Source organism: Podarcis cretensis, assembly GCF_951804945.1.
Source record: "Podarcis cretensis genome assembly, chromosome: 3".
NCBI classification, from domain to species: domain Eukaryota; kingdom Metazoa; phylum Chordata; class Lepidosauria; order Squamata; family Lacertidae; genus Podarcis; species Podarcis cretensis.
This window is the reverse complement of record NC_137172.1, coordinates 117645424-117663613: the sequence shown is the minus strand read 5'-3', so window position 1 is coordinate 117663613 and position 18190 is coordinate 117645424. Positions and strand designations below refer to the sequence as shown.

The 18190-nt window shown below is 43.3% G+C and overlaps 2 protein-coding genes and 1 long non-coding RNA gene across 3 annotated transcripts in view; 1 reads left to right on the top strand and 2 right to left on the bottom strand.

Moving 5' to 3' along the window:
• LOC307212574 (fibrinogen-like protein 1) overlaps positions 1-18190 on the bottom strand; it is a 119607-nt gene that overhangs the window by 4637 nt on the left and 96780 nt on the right. The gene's annotated exons all lie outside the window — the stretch shown is intronic.
• LOC307212662 (serine/threonine-protein kinase Nek3-like) lies at positions 495-16757 on the bottom strand. Its single transcript, XM_079970230.1, has 14 exons — positions 16668-16757; positions 13672-13873; positions 11998-12091; positions 11736-11833; positions 10440-10523; positions 9195-9262; positions 8995-9081; positions 7495-7549; positions 5659-5859; positions 4704-4785; positions 4102-4242; positions 3781-3915; positions 2526-2646; positions 495-792 (listed from the first exon to the last, which is right to left on the bottom strand). The coding sequence occupies exons 2-14, from the start codon at positions 13786-13788 to the stop codon at positions 720-722; spliced, it is 1356 nt and encodes a 451-aa protein (XP_079826356.1). The 5' UTR covers positions 13789-13873; positions 16668-16757; the 3' UTR covers positions 495-719.
• On the top strand, positions 1601-2520 carry LOC307212771. Its single transcript, XR_013837200.1, has 2 exons — positions 1601-2015; positions 2433-2520. It is a non-coding gene; the product is annotated as an uncharacterized lncRNA (long non-coding RNA).

Sequence of the window (18190 nt, the reverse complement as noted above, 5' to 3'; positions counted from 1 at the left end):
CTTACTGAGGTTAGCTTAGGCACAGGTACATGTGAACAGAACGGGAGTTTGAAAGTAGTGTTTATCCTTCCATCGGTCTACTTCTCAAATAAATTTCAGTTCCAATGGGACCTCTCCGAAGAACTTAGTAAAAAAAGGTGGTAGAGTGGATGGTGTTCAACTAAATTTTATGCAGAGTTGTTTCATTGAAATTAATGGACCTAACTTAGTCATGTTCCTTAATTTTACTGGGTGAAACTTGGTTGAATACTACCCAGTGTTTTTGGCATCTTAAGAAATAAAATTTAAATGTACAGGGTTAACTCAGCTAGAAGGCTAAAATTGCCTTTACCAGCTTGTGCATTTGGATTACTATTTAGATTATTTATTACATTTATATAGGGCCCTTCATCCAAAGATCACAGGGCGGTTTACAGTATAAAAACACAAAATATATAACACAGTAACAAAAAAAACCACCCCACCTTCATATAGGAAGTACACAAAACAACACCTTAGGAAGATGAATGTTCACATTTATTCTGAAAGTGCTATACTTCTCTACCACCCCAAAATACAAAAGCTTAGCCAGTACACTGGTGTCCAAAGAATTTAATCCAGAATCACTGTAACTAGTATGCTAATGCAGAACTTTTGAATTGTTGAGCAACATTTTTTGCATCGAGACATTTGGTTATCTGATGGTACCAGTTTCTTCACTTCCTCCATTATTCATTTATTTATTCACTCTCCATTTTGGTCATCCTTTTTAATTCAAAAACCCAGTCTGGATCATCATCTGCTTCGAAATCCCTACAAAATGAAAGTGAAAGAGCCAAATTTTAACATGGTTTAAATAAAATAATTGGACTAAAGAAATCGAAGGGCCTCTACTTTACTGCAATGAACTCCAAAGACTTAAAGGTGTCCACATAATATATTATACCCATAAAAACAGTCCTGTAGATTCTAGCATTTTTCCAGAACAATTTGTTATGATGTCCAATCCATTATATTTTTCTAACTATCCAAACTTAAGCTGTTTCAATTCAGTATAAATACCCTCTGGATGTTGATGGACTTCAAATCCTGCCAATCCCAGCCAACATAGACAGGGATCAACCATGATGGAAGTTGTATTAACATTATGAGGAAGTATCCATCCTTGGTGTACACAGCACTTCTTTAATAAGGACTTGCTAGAGTTGGGTGGGGTTTTTTGTTCCTCAATGCATCATTTTAGATTTTGGAAATTACTATGATGTCCTCCTGGGACCCGGGTGGTGCTGTGGGTTAAACTACAGAGCCTAGGACTTGCCAATCAGAAGGTTGGCGGTTCGAATCCCTGTGACGGGGTGAGCTCCCGTTGCTTGGTCCCTGCTCCTGCCAACCTAGCAGTTGGAAAGCACGTCAAAGTGCAAGTAGATAAATAGGTACCAGCGGGAAGGTAAACGGCGTTTCCGTGCACTGCTCTGGTTCGCCAGAAGCAGCTTACTCATGCTGGCCACATGACCCGGAAGCTGTACGCCGGCTCCCTCGGCCAATAAAGCGAGATGAGCGCCACAACCCCAGAGTCAGCCACGACTGGACCTAATGGTCAGGGGTCCCTTTACCTTATGATGTCCTCCACTTAAATATTCCTGGTTCCTCCTTCACAAAACACTCATGTATCTCATAGCAGCTTTATCATTCTGTTCTGAATATTCTTCAATATGTTTATAGACATAGAACATAACTTGCAAATGGCTGACACTTCTCTCCACCGTTGGCATATTTGGATTCTAGAGACCACATGAACCGATGGCCATGTAACAAACATAGATTTGCATGACCCATAGGCTTCCAATACTGGCAATTCATTCTAAAATATCCCCCAAGTTCTAAAAGTGGCTGAACAAATGGAGAGGGTGACTGCAAGTAGAAGGCAGGATCTAAAGTTTCACATGCAGAAACTCCTCAAGATGGTGCTTCTTAGCACTGCTGCAACTTCAAAAGCAAGTGATGTTAGAAAATGATACAAAACTATAGATAGCTGGGTTTTAGAATCATAGAATCATAGAGTTGGAAGAGACCACAAGGGCCATCGAGTCCAACCCCCTGCCAAGCAGGAAACACCATCAGAGCACTCCTGACATATGGTTGTCAAGCCTCTGCTTAAAGACCTCCAAAGAAGGAGACTCCACCACACTCCTTGGCAGCAAATTCCACTGTCAAACAGCTCTTACTGTCAGGAAGTTCTTCCTAATGTTTAGGTGGAATCTTCTTTCTTGTAGTTTGGAGCCATTGCTCCGTGTCCGCTTCTCTGGAGCAGCAGAAAACAACCTTTCTCCCTCCTCTATGTGACATCCTTTTATATATTTGAACATGGCTATCATATCACCCCTTAACCTCCTCTTCTCCAGGCTAAACATGCCCAGCTCCCTTAGCCATTCCTCATAAGGCATCGTTTCCAGGCCTTAGATAAGGAATGTTTCTTTTGGAGCTGTTGTTTCAAGATATGGAAAAAAACTCCAAGAATAAAGCTTTCAAATTGTATTTGAACATACGTGTCCTCGTCATCTGATCTAGGTTGAAGTCTCTCTACATCCTCCATAATACTTTCACCATCTGGTTCATCAGATGTTTTGATATCTTCAGTAAGTGGTCCTCTCAGAAGGTCATCGGAACCTTTAACATTAGCAAAATGAAAACAGGAATTATCAGTCCTGTTCCTCCAATAATTAAACAGCTTCAGTATTAAGTTCAATATGAGAACAATGTATTTTACTCCATCATTTCTTCCTGTTTCATTTCATTTCCTGTTTTGTTCATGTAAAAGTCTATCTCATTAAGAGGTGAAAGCTTTTGTGTCAATGACAAAGAACTCACTGTTGCTTTCCCCCTCTTTATAACCATTATCCAAGATTTTATTTTTTGAGTTGTATCGAAAAGATCGTCCCATATGTGCAAGGTTTTTTGCAATTAAACTTTCCCTCCCTCATCTCTTCTTGCACACCCCTTGCACACCTGCTCAGAGCCTAGGGCTTGCCGATCAGGTTGGGAGTTTGAATCCCCACGACGGGGTGAGCTCCCGTTGCTCGGTCCCTGCTCCTGCCAACCTAGAAGTTCAAAAGCACGTCAAAGTGCAAGTAGATAAATAGGTACCACTCCGGCGGGAAGGTAAACGGCGTTTCCGTGCGCTGCTATGCTTTCGCCAGAAGCGGCTTAGTCATGCTGGCCACATGACCCAGAAGCTGTACACCGGCTCCCTCGGCCAGTAAAGCGAGATGAGCGTCGCAACCCCAGAGTCGTTCGCGACTGGACTTAACGGTCAGGGGTCCCTTTACCTTTACCAGAGGGGGTAGAGGGAGGGAAAGTTCCTTACACAAGAAGTCTTTGTGTGAAATGGATAACTTTGTTGGATACAACCTTATTTTTAAACATTCACCATTACATCCATAGACCTATTCACCACCACCCCAAGCTGATCTTGTCTAATTTTGCCTCGTAATTTTTTTTAAGCTTAAGGCGAAGCCCCCTGCACTGCGGTTCTGAAGGGCCTAACCATCAGCTGGCTGTCAGGTACTTGGGAAGAGACCGCACAAGCGAATCGGACAGGTGGGCAGGGCATATAATGCCAGGTGAATTGACAAGTGGCTTGTCTAGCCCACCTGTCGAAGTTGAACTGTGGGAGTGGAAGAACAGACAGCAATCCGGTTCACCAGGCCTAAAAGGTTCCTTATCCTTGATCTATGGATTGGGGCCCTGACCAGCAATTTAACCCATATTGGGTATCACACCCCTGCTACCATTATAGTTTACCTCCTTTGCAGATTGTGTATGTTTTAAAAGCTAAGCTAACATCAGCATTGTGAAGAATATTCATCAAGGTTTCCGGAGGCTCCTTGGTCCACTGCTTTCGTGTGACATTTTCATCATATCTTCTTACATCACCACCTTTTCACACAAATAATAAGACATTACAATGTTGGGACAGTAACCCACACCAAGTCGCCAAAAATAAAAGCAACAATTGAGAGCAGTGGTGGCCAAATTTGGCCCTCCAGCTGTTTTGGAACAACAGTTCCCATCATCCCTGACCACTGCAAACAACGCAAACAAATATACTGAATCTTATCTTACTTGCATCCTCCTTGGTTGTAATACTGGAAGTAAGTAAAGACGCATTTCCCAGAATTTTGATGACACTACTGGATCTTCCCTTTTCCCACTGTTGTCTGTGAGGGTTTGGTAAAACAGCTTCCAGGGAGGCCTCATCTTTCCCTAATGAAATGTTTTATTAAAATCCATTAGGAGTGTTTACAGTTGTTCCCATGTTTCAGCCCCCCCCCCATATATTTCCTTAATACAGGATTACAGATATTGTATCATCTGACCCAAGTTATAGTGTATATTTTTTTATTTGATTTTTTTTTTTAAAAAAACCACACACATCAAAATACTTTAAATTCAGTCTTCCCTCCAGCATATTTCTTGTATTTGGCACTGTTGGCAATAGCATTCACAAAAATCTCAGCACAATTCTTTGCATGTCTACTCAAAAGTAAGACCCAATCAGTTCAATGGAACTTATTCCCAGGGAAGTATGTATAGGATTGTAGTCTCAGAGAAGTAATTCATGACCACTAATGTAAGTAAGCCCCCCCAATAACCATGTCAGAACTTGGCTCAAATGTCAACTAATAGATGACTTTAGAACTTCATGGTTGTTTATGTATCCTCACCTGCTTTCTCCAATCCCATTTCACAGAAACCCTTGGCAATGGCTTCTGATTCTGAATCACAACTCTTGCTCCTTGCATATTCCTTTAAAGGGTTGAAGAACAGTATTCATAATTGAACAAAATGCAGACTAGGTACGTATCTTTATTTTGCTTTCTTAAGTGAACAAATACTGTATTTTTCACTCCATAAGATGCACTTTTTTCCTCCTAAAAAGTAAGGGGAAATGTCTGTGCGTCTTATGGAGCGAATGTGCGGTCGATCGCTGGCTCCCTTTCTGGCCCCGCCCCCTTGCCCAGGCCTCCACTGTTGAATGTTCTGCAGACAGAGGCTGTTTGGTTCCCCAGCGACATGTGACTGACTGATTAGATTATCTGTCTGGAAACTGTAGAAACAGCTCCCTTTCCTTTCCTAAAGAAGCTGCAGAACTGTGAGTTGAACCCCCTAAGAACAGGATTTTCCCCCTTTGCAAAAGAAGCTGCACAACTGTGAGCTGATCCTCAAAAAAAGGGGCTTTCCCCCTTTCCTCCTTTAAAAACTAGGTGCGTCTTATGGCGCAAAAAATACGGTATCTTAGCATACAATTATATTTCATGCTATGAAAGAGAATCCTAGTTTCCGACAATAAGTCCAAACTCCTTGGTGTAATTAACTTAAAAATAAAGGAAAATATGGCATATGTCACAGTGATCATTCAAAAAGCAGAGCCCAAAGTTAATCACATGGAAACAAGGTCAATCCTTTACTTATCTGGTGAATGCATTAAAATAAAAAAATTCCATATTTCCATACAAACACACACACACACACACACACACACACACACTGTGTGTGTGTGTGTGTGTGTGTGTGTATGAATGATATAATTAAATAATAATCTCACTGAAACCATAATATGAAAAGATCATTTTCTGTCTACAAAAATGTATGCTCAGTTTTCTTAAGTCAAAATAGTACCTCTGCTGAAGCAAGATTTCTAATACACTTTGCCAGACAGCTTCTTGCAAGAATCGTGGTAGCTGATGGACGGTTCTTGGGATTCTTTTTAAACATTTGTTTTATCAAATACTGAAGTTCATAAGTGTAATGAGGTGGAAGTGGATTGTAGTATCCTTTACATATCTTAAGGATAAGATGTTTCCAGCTATTGGCCTGAAACTAAATTGAACAGATATGTGGGGGAAAGCAAATGATTTTACTTGCATTAAATATTTACTAAAATGCCTCCTAGATCTAACTGCTGTATACAAATGAAACATTATCTTCATAGAAATGAATGCAAAAGACCTAACGCTACATTCTACATAAACTGACCAGTCTACAAATCTTCAGAAATAGCATTCTTTGAGTCTGCTGTTAGGGGAGCTGTGCACTGTATTTTGGAACAGCAATAAAAATAATTTCTTTTTGATTTTTTGACATTAATACCGGCCCTAAGACTGGCATTCCTGCTCCCACCCTTTTTTAGGAGAGCAGCCTGTGACAGAGAAACCATCACAGTGGTGAGAGTACTCAGCAGACCTGCTCTACCTCTCTTTTAAATCAGAACCAGTGAAGGCGGTGAAGGTCCTGTGTGAGTGTCTGGAGGCGGTTGGAGGATGGATGGCGGCTAACAGATTGAGGTTGAATCCTGACAAGACAGAAGTGCTGTTTTTGGGGGACAGGAGGGCGGGCTGGTGTGGAGGATTCCCTGGTCCTGAATGGGGTAACTGTGCCCCTGAAGGACCAGGGGCGCAGCCTGGGAGTCATTTTGGACTCACAGCTGTCCATGGAGGCACAGGTCAAATCTGTGGCCAGGGCAGCTGTTTACCAGCTCCATCTGGTACGTAGGCTGAGACCCTATCTGCCTGCGGACTGTCTCGCCAGAGTGGTGCATGCTCTGGTTATCTCCCGCTTGGACTACTGCAATGCACTCTACGTGGGGCTACCTTTGAAGGTGACTCGGAAACTACAACTAATCCAGAATGCGGCAGCTAGACTGGTGACTGGGGGCAGCCGCCGAGACCATATAACACCGGTCTTGAAAGACCTACATTGGCTCCCAGTAGGTTTCCGAGCACAATTCAAAGTGTTGGTGCTGACCTTTAAAGCCCTAAACGGCCTCGGTCCAGTATACCTGAAGGAGGTCTCCACCCCCATCATTCTGCCCGGACGCTGAGGTCCAGTGCCGAGGGCCTTCTGGCAGTTCCCTCATTGCGAGAAGCAAAGCTACAGGGAACCAGGCAGAGGGCCTTCTCGGTAGTGGCGCCCGCCTTGTGGAACGCCCTTCCAGCAGATGTCAAAGCGATAAATAACTACCTGACATTCAGAAGACATCTTAAGGCAGCCCTGTTCAGGGAAGTTTTTAACGTGTGATTTTACTGTATTTTTGGTTTCTATGGAAGCCGCCCAGAGTGGCTGGGGAGGCCCAGCCAGATGGGCGGGGTATAAATAATAAATTATTATTATTATTATTAGTAGTAGTACAAAGATTATTACTTACAGCATGACAGCAATCCTAAAAACTCATATTGTGGGTATGCTGTATTGACCACAATCTGAGTACATACTGATAGGTTTGCACTGTAAATACTTCCCCTTTCCAAATGAAAACTCTATTCCCCCCCTCCCCGAAAACTCTATATGCAGCATATCATAAGCAGTCCCTACAATATTAATGGCATGCGTGCCATTACATCAAGCCACAAAAGTATTTGTGAAGATTTAAGGGAAGGGTCAATTCTCACATTGCATTTTTAGAAACTGGCCTTGGATCAGTTCCTGGAAGCAATAAACATAAAGAAGGGTACTTACTGGATGTTTAAGAGTGCACAGCTCATATAGAATGCATCCCAGCGACCATATATCACTGGAAAGACAGGTTTGAAGAGTGATATTTACGTATAAGCTAAACAAGCTACAGCTTAGGGCCCCACTCTCTTGGGGGGCCCCCCAAGAAAAGCTAAAGAAAAGAAACCTGGACGTACATTTCCAAAATATAAGATAAAAAACAAATAAAATAAAACCTACATACAGCAACAGTGTTTTGTGTAGGCTCCTATGACTTAAGTCATGGGTCCTGCCTGCTAGCCTGCTCCCTAAAATATCACTGGTTTGCTCATTTCTATATATAGGGTGGCGGGTGGGTAAAACCTCAGCGCCTAGGACTTGCCGATCGCATGGTCGGCGGTTCGAATCCCCGCGGCGGGGTGAGCTCCCGTCGTTCGGTCCCAGCTCCTGCCCACCTAGCAGTTCGAAAGCACAATTAAGTGCAAGTAGATAAATAGGTACTGCTTTCTAGCGGGAAGGTAAACAGCGTTCCGTGTGCTGCTCTGGTGCCGGTTCGCCGGAGCAGCTTTGTAACGCTGGCCACGTGACCCGGAAGTGTCTGCGGACAGCGCTGGCTCCCGGCCTCTAGAGTGAGATGAGCGCACAACCCTAGAGTCTGTCAAGACTGGCCCGTACGGGCAGGGGTTACCTTTACCTTTATATATACAGGGTGCCTACATTCTGCATGGACTTTTCAACAATTACTCTGATAAAATACATATTTTGTCATGTGCAAATGGCTTTAGATACCTATTAGGTCCATAAATTACCATATAGCATATATTCAGCACAAAAAACAGTGACAATTGGTTGTTGACAAAGGACAGTTGGACCCATAAAGGGCCCCATCACCTTCAGTAGCTAAATCCGGCCCTGCAGGTAGGCCCGGCCACTTACCCGTCAATCATATGATGTCACAATGACATCAGTTGACCCATTCTTCCGCTACAACGAAGTCTGAACTCAACAGGGCATTTCCCCAGCTGAACCAAGTGAGACCAATCAGCTGATCAGTGGTGGCTTTAGGCGCCACTTGAATCAGGCTCATTCTGCAACTTGAGTGTGGCCAATCAGCTGATTGGTGCTCCAATTGGGAGCTCCTAATAGGAACCAGTTCCAGCAGGGCTTGAATACAAACCCTGCTTTGCATCTGCATCTTTACCTTTCCCACACTTGGCATCATAGCTATCATTGCTACGTTATCCAAGATTTATGACAATCCAATGGGAACCTCAACATTGTAATTATATTCCAGTCAGTGACTATGTATAGTTGTTGTGAAATATATTTTAACTTCAATTCCCTTAGTCAGTAGCAACTCACAGACTTTGGAAAAATCAGAGGAATGGCTCTTCTGAAATCAAAATTTGAATCAAATTTGCAAAAGGTTGTCCAGGCTATACATAAATTGATTTTTGCATTGCTTATCTAGTATTACACCCAATATTAAAGTAAGTGCTCCTAGAGATTCTGATTAATTCTTACCTTTTATTGTTGTAGGGTGTGTTTTCCCAAATTTCTGGAGGCACATAATAAGGGGTTCCCACATAGGAACAAGCATATGCCTCTGGGCTGCTCCAAAAAAGAAACAAACACAAGTAATATTAGGAAGAGACTAACATTTCTACAACAGATAGCAACTAATTGTTAAAAAATTCCCCAGCCTCAGTATGATATGGACTTGCCTGGAAAGAAGAAGTGCAGACCCAAAATCTCCCAGTTTTACTTTCCCATTTTGTGTGAGGAATATGTTCTGCATTACGAAATAGGAAAAAGAGTCCATTTACAGAGAGAGAGAGAGAGAGAGAGAGAGAGAAAGGGAGAAACTTATCACTCTCTATGTCAGTGTCTGTATTATTAAATCAGAAGTCAATCAGCACTCTGCTGTAAGGTTAGCTGGGATTCTACGCTCCCTGACGAGCAAAAGCCAAATGAACACCAACAGCATTAGAAAAAAGCTGACACAGAATTAGCTGTTTTAAAAAGTTAAAGGGACTCCTGACCATTAGGTCCAGTTGTGGCCGACTCTGGGGTTGCAGCGCTCATCTCGCTTTATTGGCCGAGGGATCTGGCGTACAGCTTCCGGGTCATGTGGCCAGCATGACTAAGCTGCTTCTGGAGAACCAGAGCAGCGCACGGAAACACGTTTACCTTCCCGCAAGAGCGGTACCTATTTATCTACTTGCACTTTGATGTGCTTTCAAACTGTTAGGTTGGCAGGAGCAGGGACCAAGCAACAGGAGCTCACCCCGTCACGGGGATTTGAACTGCCGACCTTCTGATCGGCAAGTCCTAGGCTCTGTGGTTTAACCCACAGTGCCACCATAAATACCACACATATTAAATGTTTTCATCCATTTTGCAGACCCCATGTAGGATTGCAATGGAAGCTTTTCTCCCAGGGCTAACAACAGCTTGGAGGAGGATGTACGTGGGGTTAAGTCATCTCTCTAATTAAATCAGGTACACATCTGCAGCAGCACCCTACTTCACAGAATAATATTCCCAATAAAATGGAATCCATAACATGGTCCCCATTTGGCCATGGACTCTCTTGGCATCAAATGCCATGGGATAGGCCCTTCTTAATGAAGATGCAAGTATTTATAAGCCGACAAGTAAAGAAATACAAACCCACCGAATTTTATGAAAGACCTAGCCTTAGGATTTTTGTATTTCTAAGTACGAAAGGACTGGTGGTAATTTTATAATAACAGTTATTCCCCCAGTAACTCATACATCTGTTTGGCTTGGCTATTTCATTTAACATGCTGCTATAATTTTCTGCCTTATACACATCATGGCAGTATTTTGCTTGGTATCTGGTGACCAATACCCATTATTTGTTGTTTGTGTTGTTTCATGTTATTATTATATATATATATATATATATATATATATAAAACCGTCATTAAATGGGGTCCACTTACCTTTGACTTGATGTCTCTGTGCAAGACACGTTTGTCATGAATGTATTTCAGACCCAGACATATCTGTGCAAACCAATTAAGTATCTGTGGGGAGAGGAGAAAAATATTATTATTATTATTATTATTATTATTATTATTATTATTTTATTATTTGTACCCCACCCATCCCCATCTGGCTGGGTTTCCCCAGCCACTCTGGGCAGCTTCCACAGAGACCAAAAATACACTAAAATGTAAAAACAAAACACAAACTATACACACAAAACACAAACTATACACATGGGCTTGTATTCTACTTGTATATGGCACATGGGCTTATATTCTACTTGTATAATCGTGAATAAGACAAAGGAAACTAGAGGACAAACTGTAACAAGGACTATAGAAGCTGGGCAAGAAAAATTCTTGCTTATTTTATTTCTCTGTTCTAAAACTATGCATCTCATTCTGTGATTATTATCTCCAGTTATACTTTTAAAAATATTCACTTCTCTTTTGGCATATGGAATAACGTCTACCATGGAAAAGCAGCATGTTAAGTTTAACTAACCAACTAACTAGATCAGCAATGGCGAACCTGTTTGGCAAGCCTGTTGGAAGTATGAGAGAATGCCGCACTAATGCACCTACAGGCAATATGCATCCTCTTTATGTGTTTTTTGATCCAGGCGGAACTGTAGATTTAATTCCAATTCTATGCCAGGGGGCAGAAGCTCATTAGAAGCCTAAACCAGGCCAGAAAATGAATATATCCAAAAGGTGCTCAATTATAACCTGGGCGGCTTCCATAAAAACCAAAAATACACTAAAATATCACAGATTAAAAACTTCCCTGAACAGGGCTGCCTTAAGATGTCTTCTGAATGTCAGGTAGTCATTTATCGCTTTGACATCTGATGGGAGGGCGTTCCACAGGGCAGGTGCCACTACCGAGAAGGCCCTCTGCCTGGTTCCCTGTAGCTTTGCTTCTCGCAATGAGGGAACCACCAGAAGGCCCTCGGCGCTGGACCTCAGCGTCCGGGCAGAACGATGGGGGAGGAGACGCTCCTTCAGGTATACTGGGCCAAGGCCGTTTAGGTCTTTAAAGGTCAACACCAGCACTTTGAATTGTGCTCGGAAACGTACTGGGAGCCAATGTAGGTCTTTCAAGACCGGTGTTATGTGGTCTCGGCGGCCGCCCCCAGTCACCAGTCTGGCTGCCGCATTCTGGATTAGTTGTAGTTTCCTAGTCACCTTCAAAGGTAGCCCCACGTAGAGCGCATTGCAGTAGTCCAAGCGTATTTATTGTATTCTTACCGTATCTTCAGGAAACAACTTTCCTTTCTGAAGTTTAATCTTCTGCATTAAATCTCCACCGTCACAATATTCCATCACTATGTAAAGATGTCCATCAGCTAATGTACAGAGAATTTAAGATTTATTAGTAGAGATACTATTATGCAAAATATATTACTATTATGCTATTTTTTAAGGCTGCACCAATAGGACAGGTACAAAGCAAGCTCTGCTTCTGCAAAATTAATAATACTAAAAACTATTTTTAAACATCCATATTTACCTTCAAAGGACTCCAAATAGGCGACAATATTTGGATGCTTCATTTTAGCTAATAAAATAGATTCATTCCAGGACTTCTCTGCACCAAAGACAGACTACAAATATATTGCTAGTTAGTAAATAAAAATATACCGTATGGTTATTGCAATAATATGGAACAAATTAAGATATCTAGAAAACATTTATCAGACTTCAATTTGTTTTAATCTTTAATCATAGGCCAGCACTGCTGAGCTCTCAGCCCCAGTGGCGTAGCGTGGGTTGTCAGCACCCGGGGCAAGGCAAGTAATTTGCGCCCCCTAACCCGTGGATTTGCGCCCCCTAACCCTAACCCCCAGATGTTGCGCCCGGTGCAGCCGGCCCCCCCTGCACCCCCCACGCTACGCCATTGCTCTGACCATGGAAATATTTCCAGTTAGAGATCTGTAACAGCCTCAACCCAAGTGGTTATTGTAGAAGATGTAACAGTCAAGTTTAGTCTGCTGTTTTATGACTGGGGTAAGAGACTTAAAGAGCTATTGTGTACCATATATATTCCAGCTCGGTGGAAATGGGTACAATTGAAATAATCTAATAATTTAGATTAAAATAGTTTTAAAAGTGTAGAAATGTAGTTACAATACACACTAATTAAATGGGCAAGCAACTTAAAGGCAAAATATATAATCTTTACAATACAGTCCAATAACCCAAAAGCCTTCCACAAAAATAAAGGTCTTGCTGATCTTTGAATTGTAGCCCCAATCCAGCTAAAATTAGTCATAACTGAAACAACAGCACAACTAACTTGAAACAAATGGCACATTAATGAGATAAGACTAATAAGACCGTAATCCTGGTTGAGACTGTGCTGTTAGTATTTACCGAATCACAGCCATAACCACGGCTAACTATAGCTGGATCAGTATATGTTAAATATAGTGCAGACGGTTTAAGTTAAATACAATTTTGTATTTTCTAAGAACTTTCTAGGCCTGTAAGGATATGATATTGGGGTTTTCCTCACTTCCAGAGACAGAATGTTACCTATCTGGCATGTGGAAAATCCAGTTAAGATTTCCCTTGTTTTGACCTCTAGCACAAGCTAAGAATACCGTATTTTTCGCCCTATAGGACGCATTTCTCCCCTCCAAAAATGAAGGGGAAATGTGTGTGCGTCCTATGGGGCGAATTCAGGCTTTCGCTGAAGCCTGGAGAGCAAGAGGGGTCGGTGAGGCTTCAGGAAGCTATCCGCAAGCCTTGCAAGCCCAGCGGGAGTTCCCGCAGGCTCGCAAGGCTTGTGGGCAGCAGCCTGCAGCCCAAAAGCTCAGGGGACAGCGGGGAGGCGGAGCGCCGCCACCCCGCTATTCCCCGACCTGATCTGGAGGCTGGCGGGGGGGAGAAGCAAGCTTGCTTCTCCCCGCCGCCAACCCCACAAGCTCGGGGGACAGCGGGGCAAGCCGCTGCCCCACGGAGGCTAGAGAGGCTGTCCCTGAAGGCAGAAGAGGAAGACGGAGCGCTCTGTCTCCCTCTTCTAGCTTGGGGATGGCTGCGCAAACCTGGGGGGGAAATAAAAAAAATTTCTTTGATTTCCCGCCCAAAAAACTAGGTGCGTCCTATAGGGCGAAAAATAAGGTATATATATTTTTTTTTTAAAAAAAAAAACAGGTTCTGATAGCATTTGGATAAAAGTTACCTTAGGAAGCCTTATTTCCTTCATTGCATATTTCTGATTTTTGTTTTTATGACAGACCAAAAGAACTCTCCCAAATGATCCTTCTCCAAGTATCGCTAGCACGCTGTATTTCTCCATGGTTACCAAATTGCTCTACTATTTGCAGGCGTCTCTACAGATCTTTGACAGATTGCACTTTCCCCTTCCTCTTCAGAACGCTCTCCTTGAAAGCAATAAAATAGTAAACATATTAGACTTGGGTTCCGTTATGAAACTAGTTGATTCCTCCTGATGTTGAAACCCTGCTCACTCTCTCGCCAACTTCCATGTTGAATATTAATATTATTATTATTAATAATACCTTTGTGAATATTAAATACATTAAAATATACAAGCAACTCCACATTTACGAGCATTCAAGGCACGTACAACCATGCTCACCTGCATTGCCGTGAACCCAGAAGTGGCATGAAAAGGGCCAAAAATGCCATAAAAGAGCACGGAAACGGCAAAAATGAAAATAGTGCCTAGCCAGGAGCCTTTGCAAATGCAATCCCAGGAGCCCTTGCACAAACCTTTGAGGCCGGTGGAGAGCTGGAGTTTGAGCAAGGAAGTCTGCAGACAGCGATTGTGGTGTTTGCGCGCTTTTTCAATGGTGTTCCAAATAGACGTGATTTCACTTAAACGTGCAATGCCTCGGAACGTAACCCCAGTATAAATGGGGAGTTGCCTATTGTTGTTTAGTCGTTTATTTGTGTCCGCCTCTTCGTGACCCCCTGGACCAGAGCACGCCAGGCACTCCTGTCTTCCACTGCCTCCCAGTTTGGTCAAACTCATGCTGGTAGCTTCGAGAACACTGTCCAACCACCTCGTCCTCTGTCGTCCCCTTCTCCTTGTGCCCTCCATCTTTCCCAACATCAAGGGTCTTTTCCAGGGAGTCTTCTCTTCTCATGAGGTGGCCAAAGTATTGAAGTCTCAGCTTCAGGATCTGTCCTTCCAGGGAGCACTCAAGGCTGATTTCCTTAAGAATGGAGAGGTTTGATCTTCTTGCAGTCCATGGGACTCTCAAGAGTCTCCTCCAGCCCCATAATTCAAAAGCATCAATTCTTCGGCGATCAGCCTTCTTTATGGTCCAGCTCTCACTTCAATACATCACTACTGGCAAAACCATAGCTTTGACTATACAACCAATCTTGGCTATAGGAAGCTGAGATTTAGCTACTTTTTCACTCTGCCTAATGAAATGTTTTGCATTATCTATTTGTATACTGACAATAACGGATTCAGGTAAAAGCTGGCAATAGGAGCTATTCTGGATGATCCTTGGGGTCCCTTTCAACTCTGCAATTCTATGATCCCTTCAGAACTTTGAATGTGTTTAAAAGCTAAGGTTGATTCCTTTTACTTTACATGATCTACACACAGGAAAGTAAGGGGTGAGTGAGTACCGTATTTTTCGCTCTATAACACGCACCAGACCATAACACGCACATAGTTTTTAGAGGAGGAAAACAAGAAGAAAAAAAAATTCTAAACGAAACAGTGGATGTATGATTTTTGTGGTTCATGCTGTGGCCACAGACATGTGATCTGACGATGAGTTTGAGGTAGCCCAATGCAAAAATCCCACTCAGCGGCTCTTCTCCCGCTTTGCTGTTTCAAAGCGAGCCACAGGGGAGGGAAGGAAGGGGAACCATGGATCCTCTGCTCACGACTGCAGCAGATCCCCCCACCATCCGTAGGCATTCGCTCCATAACACGCACAGACATTTCCCCTTACTTTCTAGGAGGAAAAAAGTGAGTGTTATGGTGCAAAAAATACGGTACTTTTTCCTGCCAGAGGCAGTTCCCTGGCAAGCACTTTTCAGCCCGGCTGCATTAGGATTGTAATGGAAGGGGACTATCTACTTTAGACTCTCAAAAAACATGTCCTCACCTCACATGGTACCTAAAATGACTACAAAATTATCATTTCCTAAAATGAGCAATCAAACAAAAATAAAATGGAAAGCAGCTCTTGTTGAAGCTTACTCGGGAGTAAAGTTACACATCAAAACTCCTTGAAAGGGTTTGCACAGAACCAAGAAGAGGGGTGGGTGGCAAAAAGCCTCAGAGAGACCAAAAAAATAAATAAATTCATTTTAAAAGGAAACCGGAGGGTCTTGACCGATCTTATGGAAATGCAGTCTTTTAATGATCCTGTGAACAAATAAATCCAATTCAAAACCCAACCTCAGATAGACAACTGCTGCCCATGGAAGCTCTACTTTTAACAATAATAATAATAATAATTTTTATTTATACCCCGCCCTCCCCAGCCAAGACCGGGCTTTTACTGGAAGGGATGCTCATTTCCCCTTTGATCATACAGTCACCATAATTCTTAGGATTCCTTTGTGTTCAAATAATATATCGCCTACTGTTTATGCCCTTTACAAATAAATATATTGAGCTGTGTGTGTGTTTGTATGTACACGTATGATAACATGCATTATGTGTGTGTGTGCCAAACTGGGTCTTTGACGGGGTGACAAAAAGCCTAGTTTCGGCCCTGAAAATATGTATGAATATTTTAAACTTTTTTAAAAAAAAAACACACCACAAGTCTTGTCCCATATATTAGATTTTCGAAGGAAAAGAATGTACATGTGGGGATTGGGGAAAGGGGACTATTTGGGTGGAAGGGCTTGTCGCCGGCCTTGGGCGCCTCCCGTGTAAAAACAAGGTTCCGCGTGTCTGTCTGTTCGGACGTTGCGCCCAAGACACGACTCCTTTTTTGAATAAAATACTCTCACAGCCCTCCGGATCTCATGCAACGGCTTTGTTGCTGCGGTGACCTGAGTTTTGTTCCGCTTTGGGGAGGGAGAAAAGCAAGGAGCGGCGCGGACAAAGGCGGAGCAACGCCGAGCGCGCCTCTTCCCTCATCCCCGTTGCAGAAGCTCCCCGCGCTTCTTCCGCGGGGCAAATGTGGATTTTTGCAAGCGGAGGCGTTGCAACGCGCGAGCGCCTTCACCTACCGGGACTCCGCAAGCCCCTGGCCCGCCCGGCTGGGGCTGCGAAGAGGAGGAAGGTCCCGTCCCGCCTCCCCGACACCGGCAGGGCGCGGCTCCGCTCGGCCAAAGGGCAGGGCAGGCGGAGCTTTTCCTTTCCCCCCCCAGGCGCAGCATCCCTAGGCAGTGCCGGATTTGTTGTTGTTTTAAAGAATCTTTTAATGAGGGTGAAAGAGGAGAGCGCAAAATATGGTCTGAAGCTCAACATCAAAAAAACAATGAAGATCATGGTCAGGGGGTCACGAAGAGGCGGACACGACTAAACCAGTTACAGATAGGTAGCGGTGTTGGTCTGCCATAGTCAAAACAAAAAAAAATTCCTTCCAGTAGCACCTTAAAGACCAACTAAGTTAGTTCTTGGTATGAGCTTTCGTGTGCATGCACATGTATCTGAAGTGTGCATGCACACGAAAGCTCATACCAAGAACTAACTTAGTTGGTCTTTAAGGTGCTACTGGAAGGAATTTTTTTTGTTACGACTAAACCAGTGTTTCCCAACCTTCGGTCTTCAGCTGTTTTCGGACTACAATCCCCATCACCCCTGACCACTGATCTTGTTAGCTAGGGATGATGGGAGTTGTCGTCCAGAAACAGCTGGAGACCCAAGCTTTGGAAACAATGGACTGTTGTTGTTTAGTCGTTAAGTCGTGTCCGCCTCTTCGTGACCCCCTGGACCAGAGCACGCCAGGCACTCCTGTCTTCCACTGCCTCCCGCAGTCCATTGTGAGCACTCAGGACTGATTTCCTTAAGAATGGAGAGGTTTGATCTTCTTGCAGTCCATGGGACTCTCAAGAGTCTCCTCCAGCACCATAATTCAAAAGCATCAATTCTTCGGCGATCAGCCTTCTTGATGGTCCAGCTCTCACTTCCATACATCACTACTGGGAAAACCATAGCTTTTACTATACGGACCTTTGTTGGCAAGGTGATGTCTCTGCTTTTTAAGATGCTGTCTAGGTTTGTCATTGCTTTTCTCCCAAGCAGGAGGCGTCTTTTAATTTCGTGACTGCTGACACCATCTGCAGTCATCTTCTATTTGCCAGGAGGTGATGGGCCCAGTGGCCATGATCTTGGTTTTTTTGATGTTGAGTTTCAGACCATATTTTGCGCTCTCCTCTTTCACCCTCATTAAAAGGTTCTTTAATTCCTCCTCACTTTCTGCCATCAAGGTTGTGTCATCTGCATATCTGAGGTTGTTGATATTTCTTCCGGCGATCTTAATTCTGGCTTTCGCAGCCTATAGCTTAGGGCCCTGCTATTTTGGGGTCCCAAAAAACATTTAAAGAAAAAAACCCCCGCACCACTGCCCTTTTTTAGGAGAGCAGCCAGTGACAGAGAAACCATCACACTGGTGAGAGAGCAGACCTGAGTACAAAGATTATTACTTACAGCATGACAGCAATCCTAAAAATGCGTATTGTGGGTATGCTGTATTGACCAGTCTGAGTACATACAGATAGGTTTGCACTGTAAATACTTCCCCTTTCCA